Below are 23,897 nucleotides of genomic sequence, written 5' to 3'. Positions count from 1 at the left end.
ATGGCAAAAATATATCTATTTAACTCCACAAATAGCAGGCAAAATTATTTTTTCTACATGTATTATTTACATTTATTTCTTTGTACTGGTTGTTTTCATAAAATGCTATGTATTTTGTGCAAAGGTAGAGTATTTGGGCAAATAAAATGCTCTAGTAAGCTTTACATAATTCATCACATAAACTTAAAACAATTTAAAAGAAGGTGAAGTATCTCCATTTATGGTTGACTTAAAAATCTTAAATTTATTTTTAGTGTTCTTGTACAAAGTAATATTTCGCTTACATGAGCGAAATCACCCTTAATTTTTGTCCAGTGACATCTCTTCCTGTTACCCAATACCTTAATTGAAGACAATAATCACATGAATATCCAGCCGAGCCAGCAAGAACAGCAAGAAGCCAGTGAGAGGTCTCCATTAAGGCATGCAGAAAACCACTGAGCCAGAACCTGTTCAAATCTTTGATCCATCAATCTGTACATGTTTAAAGCCTAAAATAAATATCACAAATAAATGCTAACACATCCACTATATATGTGTGTGTGTGTACTATCAAGCAGCTTACCCATTCCACAGGTAAATCCCAGATCAAACATCACACTGAGATGCAATCATGTAGGAGTGCACCTGTGTTACCATCAATTTATCACACCCACAATGACGTTCCTCTATCACACGCATACATGTGCATCTCTGAAATATACCGTCAGTGATCGGAGTTTTGTAAAAACCAATTAATACAAGCATTAACAGGCAAACTGACTTCTACTATTTTTACTTCAGAGGTTAGGGTTATAACACATGTACATGTAGATATGTGTACATGCCATTACATATTCACAAGAGAGACTGCAGACATTGGATCTCTCTTCAGTTGTATACCCTATCATACAGGATGCTCCATCTTTTGTAATAATATGATCCTACTTTCCTTAGCTCAAAGATAACCCTAATCTGTGCTACAGAGCTAACCTTATTTCACTACTGTTGTCTAAACAGTGATCTTTTTATCATACTGGTGTTCTATATTACTCTGAATGATTATGTTACTGGTTTGCTCCAGGTATTTTTGACTAAATTCCTTCTGTATTTGGCACATGTGCCATGTGTATGTCCCACTGACACGAAGACCTTGTCAACACCATAGGAATCACCAATGAAACGTACATAATAGATGTGTTGAATTTACATATTTGCAACCTTACTCCCATCAGTCTCATGTGAGTTTAACATGTAAATGTATTTATTTATTTATAAATTTATTTGATTGGTGTTTTACGGCCTACTCAAAGACATTTCGCTTATACGACGGTGACCAGCATTATAGTGGGGGGGGGGCGGGGGTACCGAGCAGAGCCGATGGGAAAACGACGACCATCCGCAGGTTCCTGACAGACCTTCACACATACGGCCAAAGAGGAACCCAGCATGAACTGGATATGAACTCAGTGACCACACTGGTGGGAGGCTCCTGGGTCATTGCGACGCGCTGGTGTGCTAACCCCCTTGGCCACAGAGACGCCAACACGTACATGTAGCTAGCATCCTTAAACTTAATAGTGAATACACATTCTCATTAAATACTGTTATCAAAATTTAAATGATTTGAGCCGGACCTCACATTATGTTTGTGTGCGTGATGCTCATCATTTCATTTGAGTCTGATTTGATATAACTGATATTTGAATTATAATGCATGTACAATATATACAATCTATCTCTCAAACTTTAGCAAAGATGGCAATCTCTACTGCGCAGGTTCATGTTTTTGTCATCTCACTCATTTTTAGTATATCCTGGCAAATTTCTATATAATATTTTGATTTTAGTAACTCAAAATGAAAAGGAGAAACTGAAATCAAAGTTGCCTGTAAATTATCACAACTTCCACACCAGTAAAAGTTGAAAAATAAAATGTTATGTTACTATGTTACTCACCAGCAGAACATACATGAAGGACAGAGTACATGATGCTTCACAGACCACGGAATGGGAAAAAAACACAACAGCTTATGACTGCAAACTAATATATGGTAAATATACCAAGCTGATTAGCCCATCATGAGATGTCCTCTATTTCTTGTTATATATGTCTCACATGGCTGCTATAATTACTTTCCTATGTAACAACTGTGACTATTGGCTTAGTAAGCTGCTGATGTGATTGCAAGTCACACACGTACATACATCCTTGAACAGGTATGGTATTTGATGAAATCATCATACATGTGAATCTATGAACCACACCAAGATATCTCAGCCAAATACATGTATGAAGGAAAATCCCACATCTGGATACGTCTTGCCAAAGGGCATGGACTTGTATGTATACACAACCTTCACCATATTTGTACATATGTCAATAGATTTATCAGAAATGAAATACCAGTTACCTGAATAGTCTTCAGTCTAATTACTTTGGATGAACAACAATGACACTTGGATAAAAGGTAAGTTTATCACACCTTTAACTATTTATTGCTTTGACAAGGAGATAAAAAAAATTAATTCTGCTTTCAATCAGGAAGTCTCTATGATTCATAACTGTGATATAGGGGTATACATGCAGACATTCACGCACACACATATACTCTGTAAGTCCTCATTTAACTCCCAGCATTCAGACAACGAATGGAGAAACATCATTCCCTGAAAAGGACGTGTGGGATTGTTACCTTACCCCACCTATTAACAGTCAACTGGTTCTACTTAAGGATGTCTATTCTAATATAAACTGCTTAAAGAAATTTAAAAAAAAAAAGAACAGGAAAATCTTTTTGACAATCCTGTCGTGAGACATTTTTTGCAATCTAAAATGATTCACTGACTGTTGTGTTTTAACACATGGCATGTATATACAGAAATATATTAAAGGCTGCAGTTTTAATCCAGAAATGCTTTGTTATTTACTATACTTCACTTCAAGATTAGAACTGTTCAAGTGAATGTAAAAATAGGGCTATTAGTATTTTAGAAGTTTCAGTGATATATTCTCCTTGGTGCTGACCTTAGTTTTTCCTCTTCAGTTTTTTATCCGCTCTCTGCATTTCAATCAAGAGATTTAACAGCAAAGGATTTCAAGAATTCAGGTTTATAATAATTTTTAAGGTTATATGATGTCTAGTTCTAATAAACAATTATGTGAGAAAAATAATGAATGGAAGATAATTTACAGGGCCTGTCTTAAGTCATTTGACTACATACTGTATCTATCATTCACAGCATGGGACTGAACCACAGAAATTACTTACACAAAGTTGACTAACAAGTACATATACTGTTAACGACTTACGACCATACATGTCCATTATCAGTGCGCAAAAACCTTGTGACAAGCACATTATGTACTCAACAAATACGTGAGTTAACAGACACTTATACAAGTGAAGAAAAAACAAGCGCTGCTGCCATCAAAACCAAAACAAATATTTATCTAGCACTCACCAAGGTCAGCCAACTTTCATCTTTTATGTGATCTTTCTACACCTTAAACCTTCTTTGCAGCGTGTGAATACATGAGCCTGCATGTACTCAGAGAATGATACACAGTGATAATAAAACTTACTGAAATACAATTCATTGACTGTAATTATTCACAAAAAAGTCATAAAACACTAAATTCTATTGCTGGAACTTATATTTTTTCCGGCGGGATAACATTTCACCATCCAAACATACCTCAAAACCTTTTCTAAACTCAATAGGACTCCCAAAATCAGGCAAAATGAGTAACTTCAGGACAAAATTTTCACACAGTATATGCTAAAGGGAGATGATGTCTCCTAAAGTATGCATATCTCTGTCATCACATATAATGTAACTATGCCTTCATTATTGCCTGCAATAAAACTAGGCCAGGACAGTTGGAAGGAAAGTACCGGTACATGCATGCTAGATGAATGCCAGAAATCAATAGGGCCACACCCAATTACCTCCCTTGAGTTCATTCTCCCATTTAAAAGGTGCGTTTTTAGGAGTATAAAACTGTAGTTTGGAGGGACCTCCAAGAAAATTTCTAACAGCATGTTTCTGAGTTAAAGTGGCATTAGCTTGCTGAAGATCTACCTTTAAGATAGATTTTTATTCAGTAAAATTATTTGGAATGCCAAGGCAATTTAAAAATCCTCGCCTTAATGAAATACAATTGACAGCTTCTACCTTAGTATATTCTACCTGAGCTAATAAACACTGAATTCATTTAAGATCAAGCTCTCAACATTTCTAAGACTCTCAAAGGCTGATATCGTCTTTTCTCACATTATGTTACCTAGAAAATATTAGTCAGTCATGACATAATTTACACACTACATGCTTTAACAGGCGAGGTCCCACTTCTCGTAGTTTCACCCCTCAAAAACTAATCATTTGACACTTCATAGTCGCCGTCATGAAACAAGGGAGGTAAATTAGAGCAGGCTTATTTAAAAAAAAACAGATACAACGAGTTTGATATCCGCCTCTTCATTTATACAAGGATCAGGCAGATGCAACATATTATGTCTGAAACACAAAAGTGGGCCCTAATTATTAATTTATTTGACTGGTGTTTTATGCTGTACTCAAGAAGATTTCACTTATACGACGGCGACCAGCATTATGGTGGGAGGAAACCGGGCAGAGCCCGGGGGAACCCACAACCATCCGCAGGTTGCTGCCAGGCCACATGTGGGTCCTAGTCTTATGACTTGGCCCCTTCCACAGTTTCAGACTAGAGGCCATTTGGACACTCAGCAAATTTTCCTATTTTTTCCCCCACTACAAGTGCTTAAGGCAAGTGTGACTGTCATTAGCTTTAGCAAAGGTTTCATTTTAGTAGAAATAAATGTAGAAAAATTGAGAAGTCATTTAATGTAGCAGTGCAAGATGTTAATAATGTCAACTCACTCTCCACCATACCTAGGGGCCTGTTTTGTGAAGCAGTCACAAACTGCACCTGGCATAACATTCAAGACAACATGCAGTGAACACACACATGACATTTGATCAAGTTGGGGGTGTACATGTACACCCATTACAAGGCCTACAGGTATGCTGTGTCAAGGATCAAGTTGTAGCATGTGTGTTGTCCTACAAGATAAACCGTCCATGCAGGGCCTAGGCCCACTTGGACCGATTCCAAAATTATACCAGGTTATAGTACACTTCCATTACAGAGGTCTCTGCGGCCTTCTGCAACTATTAGTAGGGCTGTGATTATGTATTCTATCAAAGCCCTGTCTTGTTCCATAAACTTACCTTGAACACCTCTGTACTTCCCTTGCTGGCTTTAATATACTACTGCTGGGCACCAAATGATTTGTCTGTAACTAGTCACAGACGTCTTAGCTGTCAACCCCAGGCAGGTGTTCCCATGTGTCATCGCTAATAAATCCACGCTAGCATTTAACTAGTGGAAATTAGATAAATTCTAATTCCAATCGCACTGTTTGAATGCATACTCCTGTCAGAGATAACAACTGACATTACTAGCAATTAGTATATTTTGTATATCTTCTTTAATCTATTCTTTTATTGTTTGAGAAATGTTTTCATTCATCAGCATTGACTATGGGTTCCCTCTATGTCATTATTGGTGAGATCGATCCTAAATAATGAGCCAGTATGCATATCAAAAGGTCTAACTTGCCTAACAGTGGCAGTGGTAACTGTATACATGATTCGCTTCACTGTGAGGAGTACGCACTCAAAAATGGCGGTTGGAGTTTAGAATTCGCACTAGTTTCATGCTTGTGTGGATTTATTAGTGATGACACAAGGGAACACCTACCGGTGCCTGGAATTGACAGCTGAGACGACTATGACTACGAAGAGACAAATTATTTGGTGCCCAGCAGTAGTATATTAAAGCCAGCAACAGAAGTACAGAGGTGTTCAAGGTAAGATGTTCGAACAACACAGGGCTGTGATAGCATTCGTAAACACAGCCCTTGAGAACCAAGGCCCTATGTACACATTGTAGTGCTGAAGATGCGTTTAGTTATATTAACTACCGGTATTCTACATATACAAGCCTTAAAGGGCACCGGTACTGATTTAACAATATATCCATACGTATAAAACCGACAGAGCCTGAGTTTCGTCCCTGCCTTGGTCAGCGAAGCAATGAACAGCTACCGCGCGAAGTTATCGTTCACTGAATCATCAGTGAACATAGGCTGATGGACATAGCCTAATCAGATGTCACACTGAGCGAAAGGCGAAGGCCAAAATTTTCCACGATGCTCAAACGGACGCCTTTCCGCAGATATCAGAAGAAAATCGAACGTGTACATGTTCACAACACTTAGAGTTTCATTTCAGTCAAAACAAATAAGATCATTTACCTTGATTTGGCAAGGGAACGCTTGATTTTAGGTTGTTCGACATTTACATGAGCATGCACAACACGCCAATAACCATTAACAGTCCAAATCGACCACGTGCTCAACTCATGGCCTGTCAACAACCTTGTACTCCTATGACAATAAACTTCCGCTAAGCGTGAACAGTATGGTGAGTATCCGCTATTCAGTATTCATCATGGGTGTCTAATGGAACTAAGGTATTATAGAACACATTGCTAGTGTACACATAAACAGATGACGTTTTAAGCGCGTGTGGAGTCGGGTGCATGAATTTGGCGTTTTGGTCACCTCACAGGTCTAGGTTGGGATCTGGAAAGTACTGCTGCAAGGGTAGGTCAGTAAATGGAGACTTATTGAACAATTTCAGGTTGGGAGTGACCTGGGTTGCTATATACTTCGTTAGTGTTACTTATCTGCTGTAATTTTTTGCAGACTTTTCTATTCAACTGTTGTTGATGTTGTCGCTGAAATCAAACGAGTTTTATCATTCACTGTCGAGATTCCTTCAAAGTGGTTAATTTTCACAGCGTGATCGTCAGTAAAGTGACTTGGTTAAGTGTACAACAAAGAAAAGTCATCAGGATTTTCGCTCTGTAGATTACTATAATCATGTCAAATGGTGGGCCAACTAGAAGATTGTTAGTTTGACTGAATAATCTAGAAAACTGACAAGAAAGATGGGGTTGCAACAGACCTTACTTCATTTTTTTTTCTAGGTATTTTTACGCTTCTGACAACATAGAGTAGCCAATGCTCTCATCACCTCGCAAAGATTACTTACATTACCCACCTTAGTCCATGTAGACGGACTCATTGTGCTGTTGGGGGGCCTCCGTGGCTCAGTCGGTTAGCGCGCTAGCGCAGCGTAATGACCCAGGAGCCTCTCACCAATGCGGTCGCTGTGAGTTCAAGTCCAGCTCATGCTGGCTTCCTCTCCGGCCGTAAGTGGGAAGGTCTTTCAGCAACCTGCGGATGGTCGTGGGTTTTCCCTGGGCTGTGCCCGGTTTCCACCCACCATAATGCTGGCCGCCGTCGTATAAGTGAAATATTCTTGAGTATGGCGTAAAACACCAATGAAATAAATAAATAAATCATTGTGCTGTTTTAAAGTTCTAACATTCAGCGCAACACTGAATCCAGCAATGCCTCTCAAAAGACATGGCATGGATTTCTAACTCCCATCTCCTCCCCACTTAGGGCAAACTGACCCCCTCTGCTCATTTTTATGTAATTTTAGGGTGGAATCTCGAATACTATCCTCTTAATTTACTATCCTCACCTATCAAACTAATAGATTGTTTGCAGTGGCAGCCATCTTTGAGGTAAGTTTGTGCCTTTTGTTAGAAGTGTCATAAGCTGGGAAGAGACCCTTGGCTGGTAAGGGCACTCAGTGGGCAATATTCACCAGAATACCTTATAGATTGTTGCCATTGCAAACCATCTATTAACTTGCTACATGGTGGTCACATTGACTGCTAGAACTTTGGTGGTACGAAGTTCCTCGTCGTCCACAACCATTTTAAAGTGTCATGTGACCTACTTCTGGTTTTGAAATACAACTTAGTTTTAGTATTGAAATCCTCAAGAAAACTATTATATTTCGATTGACATCTGCAAGAACAACTGCAACCTTTTTAATTCAATCCAATAAGGCATAAGAAAGAACTTGTATTTTTAGCGCAGGCAAGTTGGAGTGCACAAATATGCGGTGATTTGTTTGAGAGTGTTATAATGAATGTCCGAATTTTAAAATAGCACACTGAGTCCATCTAGATGGACTATACCCACCTGAACACAGCAACAATACTGACCTGTGCCCAGAATAAACCCCAAAACATTAGGTGCTGTAGTAAAGCCAAAGTTATATTTTTTCCTCCTGTCATGGTGAAGTGTCCCAAACTGATGAAATAATTCTGTTTTGACTATATAACTCTTGTATCAGTTCATAACAGAGGTAGGCCTGGGAGAGAACTGAATAAGAGCATCAGGTTATTGACAATCATTGACAGGCCTGTCAGTTATTCTCTATTTTTTTTTAAACCATGTACATTACCTTGTCACTTTTGTTCCTCTTTTCTCATTCTTTCTTTATGATAAAACTAGATCATATCTATGTGTTCCATTGTATTCAAGTAACGTGTGTGCATGCATTATTGCATTGTTTAGTTGAATGTTCATTATTGAAGCTAATGTTGATAAACACAGTAAACTTGAAGATGGTAGCGTCTAACCGTGCATCTTTCTTATTGGGAAGAACACACTTCAGATCTGGACAAGGGCAGCTTTTACAAATGTTGATGAAATACTCAAGTTATGTGGTTTTATGATTCATGTGCTTGAAACCTACAATGGATTCAGACATGTAATTGAAAATGTCAGACTAATGTCGCTTATCAACAACCTCCATTTGAAATCATAAGTCATTATCACATTTATTGTTTTATGTAAGGCATTCAATGTAAATGTTTGGCTGCATCTTGCAAATTTATTTGACATAATCTAGGTTTTTAAATTTCTGATGTTTTAATATAAGATAATTGTTAGATGTTGTCAGCCTTGCCTTACTTGTCTGTTCCTTGCTCTCTTTTCAGCCAGGATGGCATCTAAGCCTCTGAACATCCGATGTCAAAGTAAGAATGGACGTCACCCTCTGAATGGCCTAACTTCGGCCTCTACAGTAGGCTTACTACGCAAAAAATTATCTGAACTGACACAGATCCCCAACACATCCTTGAAGGTCCTTAGTGGCTATCCTCCAAAGGCTGTGGACCTGAGTGATGAGGGGAGAGAACTCTTGGGATTAATTTCCTCTGGCGATACCTTGATTGTGGAGGAAGATAAATCAGAATCTCCTTGTAAGACCAGCAAGGCTGCTGTGAAAAATGCAGATAACATGTACCAGAAACAGATGAATGCTCCTCAGCAAGGAATCTTAACACGAAAAGTAGTACCGGCCAACAATTCCTGTCTGTTCACCAGCATCAATACAGTCACGACTGACGGTAACGTTGACCTGACAGCTTCATCTCAAATGCGCGAACTTATAGCAGGGATTGTAATGAGTGATCCAGTGTCATTTAGTGATGCTTTCTTGGGCCGCTCCAATAAAGATTATTGTAAATGGATTATGAAGGATGACTCATGGGGTGGTGCTATCGAAGTAGCAATTCTGTCAGATTACTACAGTGTAGAAATTGATGTTGTAGACACACAGAGTGCTCGAATTGACAGGTTTGGAGAGGACAAAAACTACAACAAACGTGTTCTGATACTGTATGATGGCATTCATTATGACCCCTTGGTGTATGAACCTTGTGATCCCAATAGACCAATTCAGACTATCTTTGATATCACTGATGATAAAATCTTAGCTCAGGCAATGGAGATAGCATCTGAAGCAAAAGCTAGTCGCCAATTTACTGATGTGTCAAGCTTTACTTTGAGATGTTTAGTTTGCCAAAAAGCATTGAAAGGTCAAGAAGAGGCACAGCAGCATGCCAAAGAAACATCCCATATTAATTTTGGTGAAGTTTAGCCTATGTGTTTGTGAGAAAAACATTTTATGTGGTATGAAAAGGAGGATGTGACAGTAGGAAAGAAGAAGGATAATTCCAAATCTGAGACATTAAAATGACATGAACTGAGTAAAGCATGCGTATTGTATTAGTTTTTCATGATAAATTATATTGAAATTCATCATTACACATTGAGAAGAAAAAAAAAACACCACAAGCATTTCTGCATATCATTTTGTTTATATATTTATAATGAAATATTTATTGTGTGATTTATTCTTTTGTAACAAATTTTAAAGGAATGTTTGATGAAGTAGGAATCAAAATATTATCTACAAATAATAATGAATTGTAAGAATTTTCGAACACCTAATATGAAGGCATTTGACTGTTGGGCATAGATCTGTTGATCTTGTGGACATCATATGAAGTTAATACTCAAACTCTGTATGATATTATCACGCTATAACCTTAAAAAAAAAGTTGAAGCCAAAGTTAATGCTGTCAGAGTATTTTGTCATATTATTTTCTTGACATTAAATTAGGTATTATGCATCTGCCTGATTGTGCCAGTCTTTAGTTATACACATGTATGTAGTACCGGAGAATTGCATACAGTGCATGTTTGGAAGCAGCGCATCATTTGTCCCCATTGTCAACCTAGTTTTCATAATTACCATATCTGACTATTGAGGGAGAAATTGGCATGTATGAACACCTTTATCACAAGCAAATCAGATATATAATGGCACTTTGCTATGGATTAATGATGATTTAAAAAAAAAATAAACTGCTATTAATGACATGGAAATCTACATGAAGACCTCTATAAGTCAATATATCAATACTTTAGCATATGCTGGAGAATTGTATCAAGTTTGAGCACAGCTGTTATTTATTTTTATTTTTTTGATTTAATTTTTCATTGGCCTAAATCTGTATTTGACTCCTTGTTCATATGAAAGTTTTAAACAGAGCTGTGACTACTCTATATACTTTAACTCTTACTCCCTGTTATCTTATGACAAAATCTAACCTGTATAATATTGTGAATGACAACTTTGGCCCCAGCTTTGGATTGATGTACTTATTTTTTTGGAATGAAGTAAAGCCTACCCTGCACATCTTCAAAATACATAACTTGTACATCTTTAGCAACCTTAAGAATTGATCATTTTTATACACTTAGAAACTCAGATTTAATCAATAAACTCAGACAAATGAGTCATGGTGATTTTTAATTCCATTTACATGTATCATGAATTGTCAGTATCTACATAGCCTGCAATGCAAGCTTTCTCTGTTGTTTCAGTGTGGACTTTTACATTGGGATTTATGCCAGAAACCCTCGACTGTTAAATGTGTAAAATTATATTCCAGTCCTGTAGTATTACACATTTCTTTTCCAGTTTTTAACCAAAGAAGAATGTTTTCCACTTGCTTTTGTCTGGTCATGAATTTGATGTGGACATCCTTCATGGGTGAAGTGATATATCACATAATGATGTTTAACACATTTTTGTGTCACTTTAGTTTTATACAGCTGAGTACAATAGTCTTTTCATCTATACCTTTTTTCATATTATTTAGAAGAACTGGTGTTGTAATAAACAATATTGTTTAGTGAAGTTGTATTACCATAACTACATGTATTGTTCTGATTCAAGGAAAGCCACATGATGCTTTGCACCTCAGGAGTTATCTTTCACCTCAAACTTCATGGTGTTCAAATTTTACAGGGTAATGTCCTTCATATATATATATATATATATATATATATATATATATATATATATATATACACAACATCACAAGATCTTGTTAGCAGTGCAAACAGATGGTCAAGCATAATCCTGTGTATGTAATAAAATGTTGTATATTCGTTAGGGAGGGTTTAGCATCTGGTCTTTGGTGAAATGCCATAGAGATTAAGAGGTGAAGAAACTTCAAAAGCCACTTAAAAGGTCGGAAGCCGTCATGACATGGTGTCTACTTGTGCCTATCCAAGAAAGAATAATTGTGTTAGCCTACTTGTGGCTATCACAGAAAGTAGAATTTGTCCATTAGCCTTAGAACTTGTGGCCATCCCAGAAAGTAGAATTTGTCCATTAGCCTTAGAACTTGTGGCCATCCCAGAAAGTAGAATTTGTCCATTAGCCTTAGAACTTGTGGCCATCCCAGAAAGTAGAATTTGTCCATTAGCCTTAGAACTTGTGGCCATCCCAGAAGGTAGAATTTGTCCATTCGCCTTAGAACTTGTGGCCATCCCAGAAAGTAGAACTTGTCCATTAGCCTACATATGGCTATCCCAGAAAGTAGAATTGTCCATTAGCGTATATGTGGGTATGCCATAAAGTGGAGTTGTTCAACAGGCCTATTAAAAATGCCATGTTCCTTGAAGATGTCATCTCTAACATGTACTGTGATGTATGCCAATCATTCTATTGTGTGCAACTTATGTGTGTATTGGAAGATGGTGACAGTTGATTAAGCATTCGTGATACTTGGCGTAGCTTAAATGGTCTAGTCTTCACTTTGCCCCCATTTTAGTCCAAGAATTGAATTCATTGAATGTCTGTAGCATACTACTTAAAGAGCATGCTTCACTGTCTACATTCACTTTACATTACTGCCAACACAGGCAAATTTTGTACAGGATTCTTGAATCCTGTCTTGTGGTGTCAGTCATGCAATGCGAGCATAGAGAGTGGCACAACTTTTGACACAGGCACGTTATAGATACCTGTTACTAGAAAATATTTTACCTGTAACCCTTTCCTAATGCCCCTCTGCCGTGAGGGTGTGTTAATCACAGATAAATCAGCTTTTGTAGATAAGGCTTGAGAAACAAGGAGCAGGTCTGACATCCTATTATTGCTATTGTGCTGGTTAGCTCTGAAAATCAAGTTGTCTTGGTGCTCATTGGCAATCTATGAACAACACTGTATAAACTAATCCATGATGGTATTGTTTATGTACATGCAGGTAAGGACGTGCTTATGACTGCCTGGCAGCTCACCATCAAAATTTAGACCACATAGATACATAGATAGATTATTTTATTAAATTTTTTTATGTATCAATTTTAGACAAAGGGTTAAGATATTATAACTGTTGTAGCACAATTAGACACAAGTAAGTTTACTGTGAGAGTATTTGCAAAAAACAAAATTACTCAAAGCAGTTTAGGGTACACTGTTTAAAAACAGGAGGGGCCCCTGTTGCTGAGGGGATTAGCAGGCCGGCGCGGTGCAATGACCCAGAGCCTCCTATCAATGCTGCTGCAGTGAGTTCAAGTCCAGCTCCTACTGGCTTCCACACCATAATGGTGGTAACATTGAATAATTGAAATATTCTAGAGTAGGGCACAAAACACCAAAGAAATAAATAAATAAAAAATAGGAGTGTCTATTTTGTGTTTGAAGCAAAATATGTACTGATTAACAATTTAAATTAATAATAATAATAATAAATACTGAACAGAAAGGGGGATTTTGTACACAAAAATGTGAAGGTTTTCATAAAATGCATTTGTCTGGACTTTTGCAACATTGAACTAATATATTGTATTTCAAATCTGGATTTTCTGGGTTAAGGCTTTTGTGGATGTGCACACAGCCATTTAGAAAGAAATGTTGATGTTTTTGAATTTGATTCTCATGCTCTTAAATATACAGAAAAAAAGTTTGAATTTATTGAGAATTTCCAGAGTTGTATTGAAATGCCAAGTACATGTATGTCCTGAAGTTGCAACCATGTGCGTTGTGGGATAAAAATCTGGTTTACTTAAAATAAAAATGAATTCAGTTTAATTTTATATCTGTAAGTTTGATGGAAATCTGTTGTCTTTCCATATTGTTTTTCACATATATGCAGTTAACAGCTTCCAGTTTATCAAATTAAAAACAAAGTTTATGTATTTTGAGTAATGAAAACATTCATTATGTTCAAAAGACACCTGTGGTTATTGGTTTTTTGTTTTAAAAATTCCAGACACACAGGGAATACACAGGGAACACAAGAAATAGTCTTTTATGGTGTCTTACAATTCTTGAAGACCGTTTGTCTGGAAATATGGCGTTCAAGTCTCTAGATAACATGGGGGAAAGTTAATTAGTCAAAACCTTGGCAACGTTGATTCAAGACACTCCAGTTATATTCCTCTACCATGATAGTTTTTGTGGTAATATGAGAGAAAAATTCTTGGTTTAGAGCATTATACTTAACCATATATAAACAAGTAAGTATTACAGGTGAGAACCTGTATGCTGGCTCATTAGCCTCAACCTTTGCTCACTCCACTGACCGATCAAGCCCATGACCAGTCCATCACCAATGTGATCGCTTTGAGTTCAAGTTCTGCACACGCTGGCTTCCTCTCAGGTTGTACGTGGGAAGGTCTGTCAGCCACCTGGGGATAGTGGGTTTCCCCATGCTCCGCCCGGTGTGGCATGTTTGAATCTAGCTGCCACTATTTCGGTTTTCAACTGTTTAGGGAAAGGACGTCCTTTTCTCTTTATAAATAAAATATTCTTGAATACATTGTTAAACCAACAAATATAGAAACAAACAAATAAATAATGGTGCCTATAGTGTTCTTGCATTTTCATCCCACAATTTTTCCCCGTATGTTCTTGAAGTATTGGTGACAATAAGCTGTTAAACAACTGTTTAATATGTTCCCAGTTTTCGTTCCTTCCACAGTACTTTTTTTATTTGACAGTAACTGCCATGTATTACCAGAGACTGCACATAGGTTTTATGCTCACCTCAGGCCCAGTGTGATTTTTAAAAAAAGTAACACCAAGACCCATAGTTTTTTTAGTGGTTGTTTAGTGGTTAGCGTACTGGCGCAGCCCAATGACCCTGGAGCTTCTCACCAATGTGATAGCTTTGAGTTCAAGTTCTGCACACGCTGGCTTCCTCTCGGGTTGTACGTGGGAAGGTCTGTCAGCTACCTGGGGATAGTGGGTTTCCTCACGCTCTGCCCGGTCTCCCCCCGCCATAATCCTAACAGCCGTCATATTTAATATTTGAGTAAGGTCTGAGACTCAAATCAATATTTAAATAGCCTTTTCTGTGATGTAGGCATACTGACATTGATTAGAGAGAGCTAATTCGAAGTGAAATGTGACTGTACACTACATAAAGATTATGGGCGTGTTTGTCTGTTTTATACACTGTACTGGTATATAGAATATTTATCTGCTACAGGTGTACAAATAGGATCAATATGGGATAGAGGTTATTCAGTGTTTTTCACAGGACTGTACTTCTCACAAGACAGCACGCGTTTTGTGCATGTGCAGGGGTATATTACGGAAGAATTATAGAGAGAGAGAGAGAGAAAAAAAAGAAAATCAGCCAATCGGATTACAGCTTGGTTCGTGGTTTCGTCTAAATCACGATACCTGCGAACAAACGATTGGTCGATTTCTCGGGATCAGACTTAGTTATCTCAAGCCCCGAGATAATCATTCAACGATAGTGTCACAGTCATGAATGTTTCAACAAAAGCTCGAAGCAAAACGTAATCCAATTGGCTTGTTATCTCGGGGTCCAAGATCTCCGGAAGCTTTTCTTCTTTTTTTTTCTTTGTCAGCTTAAAAAAAAGAGTAAAACTCCAACCCGATATCTATTTCTGGGAGTTCTCTTTTTGGGCCTGCTTAAAAAAAAAGGAAAAAAACAGACTACAGAAGTGAGAAATATAAAAAAATGCAGTTACAAAAGAAAAAACCAAACAAAAAACACACAGTTACAAACAAAAAAAAAAGAACAACAACAAAAAAAACCCATGTCCCTTTTACGGTTCCGTATACGTCCTTTTTGCGGTTCCGTATTCCCATTCCTTAGCAGTACTTAATTGATCTGATTTCACGAAAACGTAAATATTTGTACTGAAGGGAAAGTCTCTCTAACTCTAACAGATTTGCAAGAATATAGAACTGCTAACAAGTACAGTACAAACTCATTAAACCGAAATATACAAAATAACTAATGTAACTCCGTGAAGAAATTTATTTGGACGCTCTCGATATTTCGACTTTACTTAAGTCATCCTCAAGAAAATTGTGCGAAGTGAGGCAAGGTATATATATATATATATATATATATATATATATATATATATATATATATATGCACACATGTATACAGTAAATCTCCAAACACAATTTATAACTACTTCACTTTTTGTTTTCAACCATGCATCCTTTTTACTATACCTGTAAATAGGTATACTTTCTCGAATTTATGTGAGAATTGTGTAACACAAACGTGTCTACTTTTTTTTTCGTTTTTTTACTTTTTCGTGTTTTTGTCTTGTTTTATTTTACTTTTTTACATTATCTTCTAGTTTTTCATGTTTTGTTTGTTTGATTACATTGTTTTTAGTTTCTCTGTTCTTTTTTCGCATTTTTTTATTCTTGTGTTTTCACCTGGTAAAAAGTCATAACGACTGCGTCCTTTTCGTGACGGAGAAAAGCGAACGTGGAGACCACCATCACTGGGGCCTGTCATTTGATAGGCTGTGCCACTTCACTATGACATTTTCCGACTAGGAGGAGTTCACACCATGTGCTTATGAAGTAATGTATATTACAAATTTCGCCCCGAGTCAGAAAATGTCACATGTAGTGATGGTAATCTCACCGTTTGTTTTGCTCCGTGGCTAAAATCAGGCAACGATCATAGAAAAAAACATGAAAAATTCAAAAAATTCAAAAGGGTGCATGGTGTAAATGAGCCATCGCAGTTGACACACGTTTGTTACACATTTATCATATACATTCAAGAAAACATACCTATAGGTCTAATAAAAAAGATGGTAGAAAGCAAAATAACGCGAAAAAATGCATGCCGCATATGAGCTTGTAGGAGCTAGATTTCTTGGTGGTCATTCAGGCATATATTCAGGATTTGTGCGATGCATACCCAACTAACTTGGGTCAGTGCACTTCTTCAAAACGACTGGTATTCACTTGGTAATCACGTTGTGTACACTTTAACGCAAGGAGACACGTGTGGAAGCCTGAAATCGCGTGTATAGTACACATCATGTATACGCGGGATCATGTCCGGACGCCCTGAGCAGAACCAACATCGCGGTCCCTTGATTAAATTAGGTGCAAGATAGGTCTTGTGTAGGCCCTAAATACCACAGGTTTTCTGAACTTTAGCCCCATTAAATACCAGCACATTAGGAAAGCTGTTTACAACCTGTACGAATCTTTTACTCTTTAATTAAAAGACTTAATTGTATGTGCGACAATAAGTATGCCATGTGTTGCAGTTCCATACAGCAAGCGCGGTTGGCATATTTATGAAATGCAATCTGTCCACATGCAGGTAACTTTAGAGTTTATATTTTAATGGACGAAGTAATATAGATAAAGTGATGCACATGTATGCAGAACCGCAAGATTTACGTTTACAGACCTTTGACCTTGAGTATGCGCAAAACTATAGCGTTACTGAGTATGCGCAAAACTATAGCGTTACAGAGTTGGTGGCAATATACACTAAAAAAAATCAATCTGTTTATTTCAACAGAAAGTTTGTCTGAGTGATGCTACAGAATGTACTGTGTTTGTTAGTCTTATAGAATCTTTATGCTGAATTAATAGAAACTGTGTGTTGCAATTAACAGCATAATCTGTTGCAATAACAGACAACATTCTAGCGTCACCCAGACAACAGATTTTCTGTTAAAATTAACAGATAATTTTTTTTTTAGTGTAAGCGATCCTTGGCGCTCCAGTTGCACTTTGTAGACAATCTTAAATGCACAATTCGCTGGAGAACATTTGTCTTTTGGCCAAGGTCACGTGTTATTCTATATTGAATGTATAAAGAAAGGATCGACCAAATGTATGGATATATTGCATTTTTATCTCTTTTCCGAGAAAAATCGTTCCGCTCATCGACCACATAGTCATGTTTTAAACATAAGATCAAACCTGTTCTCCATTCAATGGTTAATTAGTGGGGTAACTCATTCGAGCAACGCTGTTGAGAGATGTACTGCATGAAACAGCTCCAAATATGTCGGATATGATAAAGAACAGTTATCGTCTTTCACACGTGCATTAAAACTTTCCGACCATAAATCGATGTCAACCGAATATTCCTACAAATTAACAAACCTGGTCGTAGGTTGGTCTAATCTGAAATGGCGCATGGTAATAACAGAGAATGGCCGCAAAAAGGACATTTCAGTGTACATCCTATACGCGGCCGCCATCTGGATCTGGTTGTCTTTAAGTCACGTGTTCGATGTGCCACTCTAAATGTCATTTCATAGGGGATAACCCGTGGATCAGGATATACATCTTTGCTCGACTGCAACTATCGATTCAAATATTATGAGCCGATATATGATAACACTGTTATAAATGAACACTTTTTATCTGCCTCTTAATACAAATAGTGCAATTTTCATACATGTACCGTTCGTCATTCGTGAAATGCCGTTCAGAATTTATATATTGAACATAAATGAGTGCCTTATGTTATACGTTCATTGCCCGTTTCACATGGCACTTGCAACATACGCGTGGCATTTAACATATATTTGCATGCATGCATGAATATATGGTATATGCCTGACGAAGCATTCAGACAACTGTTTGTAAATGGTGCCACAGAACGGTTGCCTAGACTTCCATGGTCCACTTTCACAAATTTTCGTAGACGCATTTTCTCAAGAATATTTTTGCTATCTGGGTATAATTCTCCAGACCTACATTTCACTGAAAGACGGAGAATTGATCAACACGCAAAGTGCTAGTATTGTATTCACAAAAATGTTCCCTGGAAACTTTCAATACACTGTAACGTTCACACTGGTATACGACTATAAATAATTTTATTGACGGCAATAACATGAACTGTACTCTGAATAAATAAGTAAGTAATATTTAAATGATACAAATGTAGGACCATCGCTGATTATATTATGAGTTAGTAAGACTGGGTCATAGCCATGGCGCCTCTGAGCTCAGTCGATGCAGTAACGACGCACAACTATCTGTAAGGACAAGATAATAGAACTGAACAGTGTGAACATCAAACAATGGTAATACTTTTCGATGCGTGGGTTCCTAAAATGGCAATTCACTCACGGTGCAACAAGTCTGATGAAAGTATAAATAGATGTTATTTTTTATTTATGTATCGTCAGTAAAATTTAAAATGACTGCATGGCGCTCGGCTGGAGAATTAGACAAAAGATAATGTCAATAACTTGCTCTGTGGATAAACCAACAGGGTATATTTTTCACTGCAAATGGCCTCTTCCCATTCCGTTTAATTTTCACAAATTAAGCGCAAATGAAGGTAAATGTTCGTGGGAAACCCATGACAACATACAAAATGCTACATTTACCTCGTCAAAACATCCCGTCATGGTTTTGGACACACGTCGTGAATCTCCACCAAATGAGAGAGGACACCGGGTGGGAGTTGGTTGATCTAAATGTAAAACAACAGGTCAACAACAGGTCACACGAAACAATAGTATTCACTCGGTACAGACCTACAATAACTAATATTCGTAATAGTTATATTATTTATTTACTTACTTGATAGGCGTTTTACGCCGTACTCAAAAATATTTCTCTGATAATTATTTACTTGATTGGCATTTTAGTTTACACGACGGCAGTCAGCCTTATGGTGGGAGGAAACTGGACAGAGCCCTGTGGAAACCCACGACAATCAGCAGGTTGCTGAATGATATAGTATGTTATATAACACAGTGTCACTATTCATAAGAATGCAATGCATGAAACGTCTTACCTATAAACGTGGTTCTTTCATTGTCGATACAGGTACGTCCATTCACCGTGAGCAGTATGTTTTGCTCGGCAACCTGAAGCGACACTCGTTTCCACTCATTCTAGTGTTCCCAAAAAGAAAGAATGGACGTATAATTGTGTATAGCATAACATTCCACCAGACACTGGACATTTGAATTATTTGGCATCAGTTCATCAGTTCATTATCTAGGTTTGTCTCCTTTATAAACACAGGCGTAAGAGGGATGGTTTCACATAGATATAGATATACGAGTGGATTGGCAGAAAGGTAAAGACAATAGAAAGGGAACTCGGTTCTGAGAAAAGATGGCCATTAGGCCAATATTATATCAATTCATGAAACCTTGAACTAATAACTACATACTATCTAGAATTTCTTACATTGTTGAAAAAAGGGGGGCTTTCATTATGTAATGATCTGAACACAGTTTCCAAGGAAGTGCAGCACAATATTGAAACTATTGAAAATATTTGAATTATCCACCAACACAGACGTTTCCGAACTGTCAACCAAGAACATGCAATTGACCAATCATAAGCAGTTTTGTTGCAAATAGGTCAACCGGAAGTCCCACACATTGGCTACAAATGTTTAATCTTTATGTGACTTCATGATATCACAATTGCTTTCAACGGGAATGGAATGAAAAGGGGTGGTGGGACATCGAATGTGTTGGATCCATCCGTTTAAGAAGGTATGGGGCCCCTTTTCTACTAAAGCACTCTCAACAATTCGATTGTTGATCGCAGCAACATCTGTACACAGTGCACTTGAGTCAAATGTTAATCTAAACGGTTATCAACTTACAAGTGGTCCCCGGTCGGAACAGGTGAGAGAGATCGACTCGAATCTGTCCGTGATGCCCACTGCAAAGCTTCGGTCACTACGGCGGTAACCGATTTCCAAGGTCGCGTTGTCACGACCACAGCCGTTGGACACGAGGATATCGAACCGATTCAAAGGATCCCGCTCATTCTCCTCTTCCATCTTCACCCGGAACTGAACTTGGAAGATTTTACTCAATTCATTTCCGTTGAATGCCGGGACAGTGATGTAAGCTTTCTTCAGACAGACCGCACCCCCTCCCACAGACCCAGTTTTCTTCTCCAGCTTGGCGCCACTATACGGATACTTGCCAATGTAACTCCCATGGGCATGGTCTTTAAACTCCTTGTCAAAAGTGGCGTTAAACATTACCTCACAAGGGTCGCTCGCTGCCCCTACATACAAACCACAAGGAAAAGAATAACTGAAAGAATGGACAAAAAAAAAAAAAAAAAAAAAATCCACTGATCTCCAAAATTGCTAAGAAATTACGCTGTACAAGTAACTATAGGAAATTAGATCGCTTTGGTAGCCTAATGGCTGTAGAATGTCTGCCTCGAATTCGAGAGAACTGGGATTAAACCCGCGTCCCGTCATACATACGAAAAGCTTAATACTTTGTTCCTGCCTCGCTTCCGGCTCAGCACTGACAGGCAAGGAAACAGGACTGGTTGGCCCGGTGTCAGTATATAATGTGACTGGAGGGGGGGGGGGGGGGGGCGGTGTCATGTCTGGTGTCTTCGGTATATGGTGTTTCAGTGGCGACAGCACTTTGGTGGCATGTACTCGCCCTGTCACAAGAAGACACAATATGTGTACACTCACCTATGTCATATGACCAAAAAAAAAATGGCTAAGTACGCCGTAAATCCCAAAGCATAGATATATAACTATGGGGAATCGATCGATACAAAATCGCATATTAATAATGGCTTCACCACTCTTTTTGACTGTATATACTGATATATAGGTATAAAAGTAAGATTTTTTATGATGTGGAGAAATTATAGGAAAAAACAAACAAACAAATGAGCCTTCTGAACTTTCTACATGTTTGTATTCCGACTCCAGTCTTGATCGTCTTGTCATCTTCATATTCCGACTGCAGCTTGGAACGCCTCTTTGGGTTGTTTTAATGTGATGACAACACTGCACTTTGAGTAATTCTATTGACGTTTATTATACTGCAATTAACATTACTGGATTTTATTACTTAATTCTGCTTAAGCCATCGTGATAGGTAGCGTGTAAATTGTTACTATTTATGAGTGAGTGAGTGAGTGCCTGGGAATTAACATCATGCTTAAAAAATTTTCAGTCATATGACGACGAAGGAATCCTTAGAGTGCATGTAATGTGCTTCCTTGTTGCAGGACGGATTTCCAACGTTCTTTTATCTAATGCTGCTTCACTGAGACGGGCAAGTAAGCCGGCTCGCCCGAGCCATTATACTGATGCGGGTAAACCAGTCGTTGCACTGTCACCTTCATACTGAAAGCCAAGCGAAGAACTGACAACTTCCTCTTTTAAGGTCATAGGTGTGACTCGACCCAGGGTTGACCCTGGATCTATACCGCTCCCGAAGCGGACGCTCTACCAAACTATTCATGCATTTACATGAACAGTTAGAACAAAACCCTGACTGAGGTCAATTGACAAGAGGCCGTATTTCATCGGTTACGTGTGACCATTTTTCAGCTATCACACTGTCGTCGCTGCTCTAGTTTTACTCTCTATGCTGTACGTCTTTAATTCTTTGTCATCGTTGTATTCCGACTGCAGTTTCGAACCGTTTGTAATCTTTGTATTCCGACTGCAGTTTTAAACATCGTATATATATATATAATAGCAATTTGCATCAAGTGGTTAGCAAAATGAGCTTCAATAAACAAGTATGGACAGTCGACCAATTTACCATTCACGGTTGTGCTGCTTGGAAGTGGAATATACTACTTTACGGGTAATGTCAATGCATGAATGTTGTTAACATCTAAACTCGCTTCAGCTTAACTGCAATGTATTCTGAGACTACAAACTACAATATATCTAGACGTTCTCAAACAAATGCAGACAAGAGCAGAAACAAGTTTTGTGTATGCAGAGCAAATGCTCATGTTATAGAAATGTTTCTGCATATCTCCTTTCACAGCTATTACTATCTAATCATATCTGTATGCCCATGAACTTTTGAGCCAGTGTCTTCGAGTGTCAGAGTATAATTAATCTATGGTGGATTCAAAGATAAAGGGTGATACAATACCCGATGAAGCTCCATATTCTGCAAAGCGACAGGTGCATTCCTCTTGGCTCCAAACCATATTACTCCCACAGGTCAAGGAAATATTTCGCCCCCACACTGTTCTGATGTAACTCTTTGGTGAATCTGGAACAGGGCTATATTCTGCGCAAGGCTCCAGGTAATTAGCACCCTGCTCACATTGGCAAGAATCCTGATTCCAAATTAGTCCCGCAACGGGACAAGTGTAGTTCTTCCAACCACTATTCCATTTCTTCTGGAACATATTTTCTGACGTTGGATGTTTCCTGTGCTCTAAGCTGCAATCTACAGACAACAAATTAGCATGTGTTTTAAAAACGACTGCGAACATTGACACCTCTAAGCTTATTATTGAAGATTAAAAGTAGATTTGGACATTCTACGTACATCTATTTACATAGGGGCCTCCGTGGCTCAGTCGGTTAAAGCGCTAGCGCAGCGTAATGACCCAGGAGTCTCTCACCAATGCGGTCGCTGTGAGTTCAAGTCCAGCTCATGCTGGCGGCCGTACGTGAGAAGGTCTGCCAGCAACCTGCGGATGGTCGTGGGTTTTCCCCGGGCTCTGCCCGGTTTCCACCCACCATAATGCTGGCCGCCGTCGTATAAGTGAAATATTCTTGAGTACGGCGTAAAACACCAATCAAAAAAAAAAAAAAATCTATTTACATATCGTTTCATGCTTCAAGCTCATTCTGTCTTCAGTTTTTATGACCCAAAATCCACTCTTTAGCTAGTACAAGTCGAGTGTTTATTATTATATTTTTATTGGCTCTGCCTAGAATTACTGTAGCATTGTTTATTTCTTTATTTATTTGATTGGTGTTTTGTGCCGTCCTCAAGAATATTTCACTTATACGACGGGGGCCAGCATTATGGTTGGGAATATTTTAACTTCTTCACATTCGAGAAATAAATGTTCAAGGGTTTATTTTTCTTTGTTACAGAGTTCACAAACGTCATCATCTGGCATCCCAATTTTGTAAACATAACATTTTGTAGGACATTTCCGTTGCAAAATGAAAATCTCTTAATCTTGTATCTCTAGTACTTTCGAAGACAGATAAGAAAACATTTCTTACATTGTAATATCATAAAGCTGTAGAATTTGTTCCCATG

General features: G+C 38.0%; 2 protein-coding genes across 2 annotated transcripts in view; one reads left to right on the top strand and one right to left on the bottom strand.

The window, feature by feature from the left end:
• Positions 1-6,398, bottom strand: part of LOC135471155 (6-phosphofructo-2-kinase/fructose-2,6-bisphosphatase-like) — a 67,978-nt gene extending 61,580 nt beyond the window's left edge. The window contains exon 1 of the mRNA XM_064750248.1: positions 6,324-6,398. Within this exon, the coding sequence (XP_064606318.1) occupies positions 6,324-6,366 (43 nt within the window). The 5' untranslated portion in view covers positions 6,367-6,398. The remainder of the gene's footprint in view (positions 1-6,323) is intronic.
• A 2,542-nt stretch (positions 6,399-8,940) lies between these two features.
• Positions 8,941-11,595, top strand: LOC135471305 (ubiquitin thioesterase OTU1-like). Its single transcript, XM_064750479.1, has one exon. It carries the CDS (start codon positions 8,941-8,943, stop codon positions 9,877-9,879), a length of 939 nt encoding a protein of 312 aa, XP_064606549.1. The 3' UTR covers positions 9,880-11,595.
• Positions 11,596-23,897: the final 12,302 nt, after the last annotated feature.

This window comes from Liolophura sinensis, chromosome 7 (assembly GCF_032854445.1).
Source record: "Liolophura sinensis isolate JHLJ2023 chromosome 7, CUHK_Ljap_v2, whole genome shotgun sequence".
NCBI classification, from domain to species: Eukaryota; Metazoa; Mollusca; class Polyplacophora; order Chitonida; family Chitonidae; genus Liolophura; species Liolophura sinensis.
This window is presented reverse-complemented; position numbering and strand designations above follow the sequence as displayed.